Source organism: Trachypithecus francoisi, unplaced genomic scaffold (genome assembly GCF_009764315.1).
Source record: "Trachypithecus francoisi isolate TF-2019V2 unplaced genomic scaffold, Tfra_2.0 Lachesis_group20, whole genome shotgun sequence".
Taxonomy (NCBI): Eukaryota; Metazoa; Chordata; class Mammalia; order Primates; family Cercopithecidae; genus Trachypithecus; species Trachypithecus francoisi.
This window is the reverse complement of record NW_022681466.1, coordinates 41941150-41954265: the sequence shown is the minus strand read 5'-3', so window position 1 is coordinate 41954265 and position 13116 is coordinate 41941150. Positions and strand designations below refer to the sequence as shown.

The following is a 13116-nucleotide window of genomic DNA, read 5'->3' as shown; positions in this document are numbered from 1 at the left end:
GATTAACTGAGACCCACGGTTAACCAGAAACCAGAGACTCCCTGTAATGATCCTTATGTTGTTTTTATTCCGTTTAGCCTGGAATGGACAATGTGCTGGACTATGGCCTGGACCGAGTAACCAATCCGAATGAAGTCAAGGTAAACCAGGTATGTCTCTGCCGCATAGTGTGGGTAGGGAGGGCCTAGGTCGGATTCTGGGGCTGGGAAGGTGTCCACACATCTATTCATGTTTGTTAGGGCAACGATGTCTCCCCTTTGAGACTGCCAAAGAGAGGAGGACTGTGAGCTCTGTGGACTCGGGGCTGGAGGAGAAGTGGGACCATGGCAGGGTGCTGGGTAAGGAGAAATTATGATTGAAGAAAGAGAGGTTGTACAGTGCAGGGAAGAGCTAATGGGATCTAGATGGCTGGTTTTCAGACTTTTCTGAGTCACTTCCCCCTTTGAAAATCTGACGAAAGTTGTGAGCTCATTCCACTCTAAGATGCACAGACAGATGTTCTGTACACATTTTCAGCCAGTTCCTTGATCCTGAGGAGACTGTAGACCCCAGCCTCAAAACTCTTGAATCAGCTTTGGATTTAACCTTAATCCATGACAGGACCTGGAATCTAACACTTTCTTTCACATCCCATTGGAGGGGAATCTTTGTAAAGATTCTCCAAGCAGATTTCATTAAAAAAATATATATATATATACTTTCCTCAATAGGCCATCTTTCATGATGGATAACCAATGTCCTATGAGTATTTATTTGTTTATAGAAATATAGTTCATAGGCCGGGCACGGTGGCTCACACCTGTAATCCCAGCACTTTGGGAGGCCGAGGCGGGTGGATCATGAGTTCAGGAGATCGAGACCAGCCTGGCTAACACGGTGAAACCCCGTCTCTACTAAAAATACAAAAAATTAGCTGCTTGTGGTGGTGGGCGCCTGTAGTCCCAGCTACTCGGGAGGCTGAGGCAGGAGAATGGTGTGAACCCAGGAGGTGGAGCTTGCAGTGAGCCGAGATCGCACCACTGCACTCCAGCCTGGGGGACAGAGCGAGACTCTGTCTCAAAAAAAAGAAAAAAAAAAGAAATACAGTTCATAAGCTGTTGAACCCATGGCCCTATTGACATTTTGGGCCAGATAATTCTTTTTTTTTCTATTTATTTATTTAATTAATTTATCATTTGAGACAGGGTCTCACTCTGTTGCCCAGGCTGCAGTTCTGTGGCATGCTCACAGCTCACTGCACCCTTGACCTCCTGGGCTCAGGTGATCCTCCTGCCTCAGCCACCCAAGTAGCTAGGACCATGGGCACATGCCATGATGCTTGGCTAATTTTTAAAATTATCTGTAGAGACAGTGCCTTTCTATGTTGCCCAGGCTGGTCTTGAACTCCTGGGCTCAAGCAATCCTCCTGCCTTGGCCTCCCAAAGCACTGAGATTACAGGTGTGAGCCACTGTGCCTGGTTCAGATAGACAATTCTTTGGTGAAGTTGTCCTGTGCATTTTAGAATGTTTAGCAGCATCCCTGGCCTCTGCCCATGAGATGTCAGTACCTCCATTCCTCTCCCTGCCCACCTAAGCCCCAGTCCTAACAGTCAAAAACGTCTCCAGACATTGCCCAATGTACCCTGGGGAGGGAGTCAACATTGCTCTGGCTGAGAACCACTGATTCCAATGAACCAGCCTAGATCCGTTTAAACAGGTCTTAGATGGTTTCATTGCTTTCTGTCAAACATTGTCTTTAGGTAGCAAGGGTCATCATCTCTTTAGCCTCGGGTGTATCTATAGGGCTCTGCAGAGCCTTAAGGCATGAGTGGGGGCTTGTAGGGGTGTGCAGGGGAAGGAGGAGGGTGGAAGTGGGAGGGGAAAGAAAAAGGAGCCAGAAATGTTGGCAAGGCAGCTCTGGGACAGTGTTTGCTTTTGCTCCCTGGAGAGGGTCACCAGGGGAATCATTAGGTCTCTTGTCCACAAGCCGGAGAGACCCTTCCTTTGATACACACAGGGCACAGTCAGCCTTAACTCCGCTGTTCCCAGGGCAGCCTTTCCTGTGTTCCCCTTGTCAGATAACAGATCACTGCTGAGGCCTTGTAGGCTTGGTTGCCATAGAAACAGAATCCTCGAGTAAAAGACTGAACCTGGGTGGAAGGTTTGCTTTTTTTTTTCTATGGCTAACTAGCAGCTCTGGAAACCTCTTTCCTGGGGAGGAAAGAGAGGGTGGAGGCAGAAAGCACATCACTCATTCTGACATAGGGGGTGGGAACCAAGGGGCACTCATCCGTGACCCAAGCCAGGATACTGCTCAGCTGTGTGTCTGTGTGTGTGTGTGTGTGTGTGTGTGTGTTGGGGGTGTTAGGCAGGACCTTAACTTCATCCATTTGAGAGGGAAGCTAAGGAACTGAGCTTCTCCATCCTGGATGTGACTTCCGAGGAGGGTGACCAGATTGCTGTCTTTACTGGGGAGGCATCTTTGTGCCCCTTGGCCCACAGAGCCCATTTCTTGCGGATGTGGATACTGGCAACACTCTCAGCCCAGAGCCCAGTGGGCAGGCTGGGTGTGCGACAGAGGGTGTCCTTGCCATGGTGGGGTGTGATACCGGCCATGTCTCCGCTGTTGCTTACCATTATCTTCTCTGTCTTTCTCTCTCTCTCTTCCCAGCTATCTTTTTCCCGTGCACTCTGGCTGCTGTGGAATAAAGTATTAAGAAGAATAAAGAACTGCAATTCTCATGCATGCAGAGCCCCTTCCAGCCCTCCCCTCAGCCAGCCCCAGCATGCTGTGGTTTATTTGTCTGCAACATTTCCCACTGTCTGCGAGTCCCCTGTGTCCCTGGGTTAATCTACCCTGAGAGGAGAGGGTCGCCAAGAGCACGAAGCATCTCCATGAAGACCTGGGAGTGCAGAGGCTTTGGATTTTTGTCTCACTTCAGAGAACTCTCGGTGCCTGAGCTGGTTTGAAGAGAGGTCATTTTGAGAAGGAATCAATCCTTCTTCCTTTTTTTCTTTTGTATTTTTTTTTTTTGAGATGGAGTTTCTCCCTGTCGCCCAGCCTGGAGTGCAGTGGCGCAATCTCGGCTCACCATAAGCTCTGCCTCCTGGGTTCACGCCATTCTCCTGCCTCAGCCTCCCGAGTAGCTGGGACTACAGGCGCCCGCCACTACGCCTGGCTAATATTTTTGTATTTTTAGTAGAGACGGGGTTTCACCGTGTTAGCCAGGATGGTCTCGATCTCCTGACCTCGTGATCCACCCGCCTCGGCCTCCCAAAGTGTTGGGATTATAGGCTTGAGCCACCGTGCCCGGCCTGTTTTCTATTCTTTTTTTTTTTTTTTGAGACAGAGTCCCACTCTCACCCAGGCAGGAGTGCAGTGGCGCGATCTCGGCTCACTGCAACCTCCGCCTTCTGGGTTTAAGTAATTCCTTGCCTCAGCCTCCAGAGTAGCTGCGATTACAGGTGTGTTCCACCACGCCCAGCTCATTTTTTCATGTTTTTACTAGAGACAGGGTTTCTCCATGTTGTCCAGGCTGGTCTCGAACTCCTGACCTCAGGTGATCCACCCACCTTGGCCTCCCAAAGTGCTGGGATTACAGGTGTGAGCCACTGCGTCCAGCCATCAATCCTTCTTTTTAAACTTATTTTAGGTTCGGGGGTTACATTTCAGGTAAATTGCATGTCACAGGGGTTTGGTGTACAGATTATTTTGTCACTCAGGCAAGAAGCATAGTACTCATAGGTAGCTTTTCCATCCTCTCCCTCCTCCCACCCTCCACCCGGCCTGGATGTCTGTTGTTCCCGTCTTTGTGTCCTTGTGTACTCAATGTTTAGCTCCCACTTATAAGTGAGAACATGTGGTATTTGGTTTTCTGTTCCTGTGTTAGTTTGCTTAGGATAATGGTCTCTAGCGCCATCCATGTTGCTACAAAGAACAAGATCTCTCTTTTTTTTTTTTTTATGGCTGCATGGTATTCCACAGTGTATATGTACCACATTTTCTTTATCCAGTCTACCAATGATGGGCATTTAGGTTGGTTCCATGTCTTTGCTATTGTGAATAGTGCTGCAGTGAACATAGGCATGCATATGTCTTTATGATGGAATGAGTTATATTCCTTTGGGTATATACCTAGTAATGGGATTGCTGGGTCAAATGGTAATTCTGTTTTAAGTTCTTTGAGAAATCATCACACTGCTTTCTACAATAGTTGAACTAATTTCATTCCTACCAGCAGCATATAAGCTTCCCTTTTCTCCTTGCCAGCATCTGTTATTTTTTGACTTTTTCATAATAGCCATTCTGACTGGTGTGAGATGGTATCTCATTGTGGTTTTGATTTGCATTTCGAGAATGAGTAAATTCTTGAGAAGATGTATCTGTTTTCCCCAAATAGAGGGAAGTAACCGTCAACCATAAGGAGGAAGCTCATTAGGTTGGCAGGTGTCTCGGGCCCTGGATGGCCCACTCCCGCTGGCTGATGGCCGCTGGGAGGGACTGGCCAGGGGCCGGGACCACACTCTAGAAGTGAGTCCTCTTTCAGCTCCAATACCTTGAGGCATATGGAGCCTCCAAGTCCTCCACCCCAGAAGGTGATGGGGGCAGGGGCTGCTCATGGCAGGGTCACTGCTATCATTTAGGGATGAGGGCAGTGCCGGGTGCTGAAGAGACCCTTGACATAGGCCTGAGTCCCAACTCTGCCACTTCCAGTCCACATGATCTTGGGTGAGCTCCTTCTTGAGGCACAGTCTCAGTTTCCTCGTCTCTAATAGGGGAAGCATGCTAGTTCCTTCCTCAGAGGATTAAGTGGGATCACTTATGTGTAGTGTCTAGAATGCTAATCAACACGTAGAGACACTCCACACACAGCTGGTATTATTCTAAATGTTGTCATGCTGTGAGAGAGAATTTGTGGGACTTGTAGACCTCAGACTCCATGTTAGGGTGCTGTACCTAGCCAGTTTCCTCTTCTACCTCTTCACCTTCTCATACTTCTCCCCTGGTTGGAGGTGGAAGGAGGGGTTACATACCACTTTCAATCTCTCAGCCTACTCCAATAAGCAGCTGCTCAGAACCTCAGTCTACACTGGCGAGTATACAGATCTTTCGGTAAAAGGCAGAAGTATGGCCTGGCAGTATAAACTACTGTGCTCTGCAGAGGTGCTCAGCCTGCAGCCCTCAGTGAGCAACACCCCCTTCCCACACCATATGCTCCCACCAGTAGGGGACAAACTGCTTTCTTTTTGTGGCTTCTGTGTGACCATGGCTGGCTGAGGGAAGGGAAGGGGCTGATGTTTGCTGACAGCTCCGTGCGTGCCAGGCACGGAGCAGAGTGCGTCACCCCTTGTCACGGCTCAGCTAAGACTCGCTACTGTGTTATGAGGTAGACGGCCACGTTGACCTCTGTTTCACATTTGAGAAACCAGGCCGAGAGAGAGGCTGGCTCCCCCAGGACACACAGCCGAGAAGTTGTGAAGCCAGGATCTGAACCTCAGCTGATGGCCGCCAGAGCCCACTCCACATCCTGCCTGACGTTTTCTAATGTCTTTATTGTGGCTTTTAGAAGTTTTTCTGGATTTCCTGAAATCCATTAACAGAGGTAATGTCAGTTTCCTTTTTCTTTCTTTTTTTTTTTTTTGAGACGGAGTCTTGCTCTGTCACCCGGGCTGGAGTGCAGTGGCCGGATCTCAGCTCACCACAAGCTCCGCCTCCCGGGTTTATGCCATTCTCCTGCCTCAGCCTCTCAAGTAGCTGAGACTACAGGCACCCGCCACCTTGCCCGGCTAGTTTTTTGTATTTTTTAGTGGAGACAGGGTTTCACCGTGTTAGCCAGGATGGTCTCGATCTCCTGACCTCATGATCCGCCCATCTCGGCCTCCCAAAGTGCTGGGATTACAGGCTTGAGCCACCGCGCACGGCCCTCAGTTTCCTTTTTCACATGAAGAAAACAAAGTAGAGAGACACAGCCGTTTGCCCAAGGTGACCCAGCCAGGATTCAGTTACGTGTTTCCAATTCTGTAGCTCATGTACCTCCCTGATGCCACCACTGCTCCCCTCTCCATCTGGCAAGGCCTACATCCTGCACCTAGGGCCGGCTTCATGGGCAGGGGGCTTGTACAGCCGCCCAAGACCCCACCCTCAGAAGAACCCTTGTTTGGTTTAATGTTCTGTTACCCTCTCAGAATTCTTTACACTTTTTTTTCTGAACGGTAAACCTGCATTTTTATTTTGCATTGAGCCTTGTAAACTGTAAGCAGTTCTACCTCTACCCGATGAGGTCGTACCTGGCTGGATGGCTATTTACTTCGCATGATCACAATCTTGAATCCAAGACTCCTTAGACAGCTGCACCCCCTTATTTTTTTAAAAAAATCTATCTATCTATCTATCTATCTATCTATCTATCTATCTATCTACCTACCTAGCTACCTACCTGCCTGCCTACCTACCTACCTACCTACCTACCTATCTATCTATTTTGAGACAGTCTTGCTCTGTTGCCCAGGCTGGAGTGTAGTGGCACAATCTCAGATCACCACAACCTCCACCTCCTGGGTTCAAACGATTTTTGTGCCTTAGCCTACTGAGCAGCTGGGATTACAGACGTGTGCCACCATGCACAGCTAATTTTTATATTTTTAGTAGAGACAAGGTTTTGCCTTTTTGGCCAGGCTGGTCTCAAAATCCTGGCCTCGGGTGATTCGCCTGCCTTGGCCTCTCAGAGTGCTAGGATTACAGATGTGAGCCACCATGCCTGGCCTTTATTTATTTATTTTGAGACCAGATTATAAGACTGGCTAATTTTTGTATTTTTAGTAGAGACGGGGTTTCACCATGTTGTCCAGGCCGGTCTTGAACTCCTGGGCTCAAGTGATCCACCTGGCTTGGCCTCCCATAGTGCTGGGATTACAACAGGTATGAACCACTGCGCCCAGCCCCATCTCTTTTCTTGCCTGCTTTGCCTTAACCACTTGTGTTTCTGGATCTCCCGGTTTCTGACTTTAGATCCCCTCTCTGCTCTCAACGCCAGTGCTGCCCGATTCCTCACGGTTCTCCCCATCTCGCCTTTGGCTCCGTGGCTTTCTCGGCCCCTCACCTGTGTTTCTCTGCAGATACCTGCCCGGCTACCCAATCCCAAGGTCCTTGCTTATTTCTCTCCTGCACTCCTGCCGGTGGCCTGACCCCTCCTGCCCTGTGATAATTGTCTGCAGCCTCCATCCCGGGTTCCCCTGTCAGCCAGCCCAGAGCTATGTAAACAGCAAGTCTAGATGTGTCCCTATGTGGGCAACTCTGCAAGGGAAAAATAAGAAGTTGTTAGAATGCTAAGAATCCAGAGATTCCTCAGGTGGAATCTTCCTCCTGTAGCAAAGTGTGTCGCTGAGATGAGGCATAAAGAAGTGGCTTTGCTCCAGGAGGGCTGGCAGCTGAGAAAGGAGGGAAGTTGTGTGTAAATGCCAGGCTGGAAAAAAAACCCCTTATTTCTTATTTTATCATGAGGTGGTTTTCTTTGAATTGCTTAGAATTGTGTGTACTCTTTTTTTTTGTAACAACTTCACTTTAACATAATGTTTCTTATTGCCTTCAGCTAAGATATAATAATATTGATAGTAGTTTTGCAAGACTTAGCAAATAAAAATACAGGATTCCCAGTTATGTTTGAATTTCAGATAAGCAATGAATATCTTTTTCACATAAGTAGGTCCCAAATATTGCCTGTGAATCCTGCATTGTATCTTATGATGAGGGCTAAAATTGTGGCATGCACGTACTCAGTGGTAGTGTAGTAACCCTAATGAGTAGGCTCTGTGTGTGGGTCTCTGTTATGTGCCAGGCACCTTATGTCTATTATCTCATTTAGTCCCTCTTTTTTTCTTTTTTTTGAGACGGAGTCTTGCTGTGTCGCCCAGGCTGGAGTGCAGTGGCTGGATCTCAGCTCACTGCAAGCTCCGCCTCCCGGGTTCACGCCATTCTCCTCCCTCAGCCTCCCGTGTAGCTGGGACTACAGGTGCCCGCCACCTTGCCCGGCTAGTTTTTTTTTTTTTTTTGTATTTTTTTAGTAGAGATGTGGTTTCACCGTGTTAGCCAGGATGGTCTCGATCTCCTGACCTCGTGATCTGCCCGTCTTGGCCTCCCAAAGTGCTAGGATTACAGGGTTGAGCCACCGCACCCGGCCAAGTCCCTCTTTTTTTCTATTCTCCTTTTACAAATGAGAAATTAGAGGCTCTGAAATGCTGAGCAACTCATCCAAGGTCATAGCCAGGAAGTGGTAGGACTAGGATTTTAACCTTTGTCTGAACCCCAAAGCCCATATACTTCTATTTCTTTCCTTCCTTCCTTCCTTTTTCTCTCTTTCCTTCCCTCCTTCATTCCCTCCCTCCACTCTCTCCCTTTTCTTTCTCTCTTTCTTTCTTTCTTTTTTCTTTCTTTCTCTTTCTCTCTCTTTCTTTCTTTCTTTTTCCTTATTTCTTTCCTTCCTTCCTTCTTTCTTTCTTTTCTTTCTTCTTCCTTCCTTCCTTCCTTCCTCCCTTCCTCCCTTTCTCCCTTCCTTCTCTCTGTCTCTCTCTCTCTCTTTCTTTCTTTTTTGAGACAAGGTCTTGTTCAGTCACCCATGCTCCAGTGCGGTTGTGTCATCCTAGCTCACTGCCACCTCAAACTCCTGGGCTCAAGCAATCCTCTGGCCTCAGCCTCCAGCAGTTGCTGGGACCACAGGCATGTATCACCATCCATACTCTTTCCTGAATCTCTTCTCCACCACTCCCTCCAAATCAAATTGTCTCTTCACCTTTTAGAGAAGTTCAAGACTGTTTTCCCTCACTGTCCCCTCCCTGCACGCACTCCTAGAAGAGCAGAGATCCCTGTATGTCAACCTAGAGGAAGAAGATCCCATGGACGGCTAATATTTCCAGGTTCATAATTTATTGTACAAATTGAATTATCACATGACAAGTTGACATGAGCTTCTCCAGGCATGAGAACTTAATGGAGGAGGCACAGACAGTTTAGAATCCATTATGTTGCTTTCACAACTGGAGTTTTTTTAGACTTGACTTGGAGTGAAAGGTCATCAAAGCAATGCCTACATATGTGGCCAGTACACAACTCATTCTACTGGTGAGGATCTAAGAGTTGAAATGTATTTTACTGCCTGGAATTGGGCATCATTTTCTGGACCTGCCATGATTTCAATCTAGCCAAAGCCACACATTCCGCAGCCACTGTCCTTCAACATACGCAACCTGGACAGCTATTTTTAAAGCTAGAAATACAAGCTAAAATTCATGTGGACAATCCAAGGTAGAGGTGGGAAAGTCTCACCTTCCACCAAATCCTATTAATGGAGAGCAGGCTGCAGTTCCATTCCCAGAAGGTAACTGGTAATTCTGGGAATCAGAAAACAAAATAGCAAACTACAGCACAGAGGCAGAGCCCTAGGAAGATAATAAAATCAAATGAAGCGAACAGGAGTATACAAATTGTAAACCCCTGAAGACTGAGATAATGGCCCTAGAAGCCAGTATATTAGGCCAAAGGAAGACCCCCTAGAGGCAGAATGGAAATGAGCATGGCAGAAAGTCCTGCAAATACAGCTCCCTGCAGGGTCCAGAGAACACCAGGCAGCCAGGGTGCGTCCACTCAGGAGCCCTGTGCCCCCAGGTTCTGGCTGCAGAACAGTGGCCGACAGGCAGAAAGCTTGATGCTGGGGTCTGGACTCCTTGGAGGTGCTTAAGACACTGGCTGATGAGTATGGGCCTAGCATGATTCTGGTCTTCACCACCATGAGTATTAAGGACAGAGTGTTTCTGGTACTTGTGTTTGTCTTGTGTTAGGGCTCTAATTCACTTTTGCTTTACATTTTGTTTATTTATTTATTTATTTATTTATTTATTTATTATGAGATGGAGTTTCGCTCTATCGCCCAGGCTGGAGTGCAGTAGCATGATCTCGTCTCACTGCAGCCTCCACTTCCTGGGTTCAAGCAATTCTCCTGCGTCATTCCCGCCTCCACCACCACACCCCACACCCCCCCCGCCCACCGCCAAGTAACTGGGATTACAGGTGTGCACCACCATGCCCGGCTAATTTTTGTATTTTCGGTAAAGATGGGGGGCTCACCATGTTGGCCAGGCTGACCTTAGGTGATCTGCCTGCCTCAGCTTCCCAAAGTGCTGGGGTTACAGGCGTGAACCGCTGTACCCGGCCTTGTTTACATTTTAAATTAAGTGACTGGACAGAGTCATTCCATCCTGTAGCACTCTCAGCTTCAGGGCAAGGAAGGAATGGGAAGAGAGCAGGCTAGGAGGAGAAAGTGAACAGGATCAACTAGTTTGTGTTTCTCAACAATCACTCTTCAGCTTTGCAAGGGGAGGAGCTGGATATGAATGCTGGCCCATCCAATTACTGACCAGGAGGTTTTGAGAAGGTTACCCACAACCTCTCAGAAGCTTTGTTTCCTCAGCTAAAAATGAGTATAATAAAATCTCCTTACCTTAAGCTTTGTAAAGGCTCAAAGAAGTGTAAATTGCTTCGCAGTAGTTGCTAGGCAGTTATCATTATGTAAAAGTACAGCTCCCGCTTTGAGCAGAGGGCATGGACCAGTAGATGCTATTCTGAATAACCCACTCCAGCAAGGCTCCAACAGAAGGAAGTAATTATACAGTATTAGATTTGAATGTAAGTCCACTCTGGCCCCAGGGTCCTTTTCTACCTGAAATGTGCATCTTCTAAAACAGTGCCTTATGTTGGAGGAGAATGGGATCAAATAAGTATGGTTGCCAATGCATTTGGATCATTTGGGGAGTGCTTTCAATTTTTTAGCGGAAAAAAATGCTATTAAGCTTAGAAAATGTCCCCATTATTCTAGGCCCCCAAGCACACTGAAGTCATCATTTATTACATATTTACAGAGCATCTACTCTGCGTCGGACATTGTGCTAGGGAAGACAGACATGGCCCCCTGCCCTTAATGGTGTCTTCATATTGGTTCATACATTAAACAAAGAGTTACACAAATAAGGATAAAATTCAACTGGTGATCAGTGCTATGAAGGAGGAAGTCAGGATGTATAAGAGCCTAAAACATAAAGAACTACATGAGCCTTACCTTTCTGAGATAACTCTTCCTAATCCCTTATGCAGGAAAAAGATTTCTTGTGAAAAGCAATGATAGAAAAGCAATCCAGGGAAGCAAAATGAAACCCAGCCTGAGTTAGAAAGGAGAGACGAGTATATCACATTCTAGATTGGACTCTCCTTTACTCCTTTTCAATGGGCTCATGGGCCAGTGTTTATTTTGCTGACTGGCTCAAAGGAAGTAGTGTCCTCCTCAGACTTATGACTCTTTCCCAAGTGAAGACTTAGGGGCATTAAGCAGCATGGATATTAGCAAGGCAGGAGTTAAGAGGCTCTGCATGAGGCCAGGCAAAGTGGCTCACGCCTGTAATCCCAACACTTTGGGAAGCCAAGGCAGGCAGATCATGAGGTCAAGAGATTGAAACGATCCTGGCCAACATGGTAAAACCCCATCTCTACTAAAAATACAAAAATTAGCCGGGTGTGGTGGTGCATGCCTGTAGTCCCAGCTACTTGGGAGGCTGAGGCAGGAGAATCACTTGAACCTGGGAGGTGGAGGTTGCAGTGAGCTGAGATCACACCACTGCACTCCAGCCTGGCAACAGAGCGAGACTCTTGTCTCAACAACAACAACAACAAACAAAAACAACAACAACAAAAAAGAGGCTCCTCTTGAAGTGTAAGAGTCAGTACCAACCAGCGTCTGGACACAACCAAACCCAGGAGAACTGAGGCTGGGATCACCACCTTGCCCAACCTCCAAGAGTTACGTGGAGCAGAAAAGCAGCACAGAGGCAGCACAGCCCACTGCAACTGCAGATCTATGTATTTTAGCTAGAGATAGGTCTGAATGGCTTCCAGGATCTTCTAAGAACCTGAACATGAAGCCCCTCTTGGAGCTGTGCATGCAGTGCATGCTGGCCTCAAGCCTTTCCATTATGTGCTTTATTTTTGGTGACATTAGTTTATTTTTCAACTTATATTATTGGTCAAATTGTTATGACTCTTTGAGGAATGCATCTCACCATTGCTTCAGAGCTCTCCCCGTAACAAAAGAAACCAACACCCAAGCTCTGTGCATGTTTTTCTGTCTCCTCTCTCTCTCTCTCTCTTTTTTTTCTTTTCTTCTTTTTTTTTTTTTTTAGACAGAGTCTCGCTCTGCCCCTAGGCTGGAGTGCAGTGGTGCGATCTCGGCTCACTGTAAGCTCCGCCTCCCAGGTTCACGCCATTCTCCTGCCTCAGCCTCCCGAGTAGCTGGGACTACAGGCGCCAGCCACCTTGCCCGGCTAGTTTTTTTGTATTTTTAGTAGAGACAGGGGTTTCACCGTGTTAGCCAGGATGGTCTCGATCTCCTGACCTCGTGATCCGCCCATCTCGGCCTCCCAAAGTGCTGGGATTACAGGCTTGAGCCACCGCGCCCGGCCTTTTTTTCTTTTTTGAGACAAGGTCTTGCACTGTTACTCAGGCTAGAATGCAGGGGCATGATCATGGCTCACTGCAGTATCAACCTCCCAGGATCAGGTGACCCTCTCACCTCAGCCTCCCAAGTAGCTGAGACTGCAGGTGCACGCTACCATGCCTGGCTAATTTTTTGTACTTTTAGTAAAGACGGGGTTTTGTCATGTTGCTCGGGCTAGTCTCGAACTCCTGGGCTCAAGCGATCCTCCCTCCTCAGCCTCCCAAAGTGCTGCGATTACAGGCTTGAGCCACCACACCTGGCCTTCCCCATTTTCTCTTAATCCATATCTCAGATGGGAATCTTTATCTCTCACTCTACAGATCATTCTGTAGGCACTATGCTAAATTGGCACCAATCCCAAACTTAGTCCTTAATTCATCTTGGCCTTTAGGCAAGCAAAGTTACAGTGCTAAGTTATGCTCCTTCGCTTGCCAAATCTCTTAGTTGGTATTTATTCCACAGGGTTTACATAGAATAGAGTGGAGGCAGTAGAAACGGGGAAATCCTACCTTTTAAGAAAGAAAAAATGGGCATTTTTCTCATGGGGAAGGATTTTTATTTTTCAAATGGGTGTTTGAGCTGTAATGATTTCATGACATCTGTT

General features: G+C 47.4%; 1 protein-coding gene across 5 annotated transcripts in view; it reads left to right on the top strand.

The window, feature by feature from the left end:
- RGS9 (regulator of G protein signaling 9) overlaps positions 1 to 13116 on the top strand; it is a 100215-nt gene that overhangs the window by 48543 nt on the left and 38556 nt on the right. For 4 of the 5 annotated variants that reach the window (XM_033183933.1, XM_033183934.1, XM_033183935.1 and 1 more), the window contains one exon: positions 78 to 149. In XM_033183933.1, coding sequence (XP_033039824.1) covers positions 78 to 149 — 72 coding nt within the window. The remainder of the gene's footprint in view (positions 1 to 77; positions 150 to 13116) is intronic. The other variant, XM_033183932.1, reaches the window with a different exon arrangement.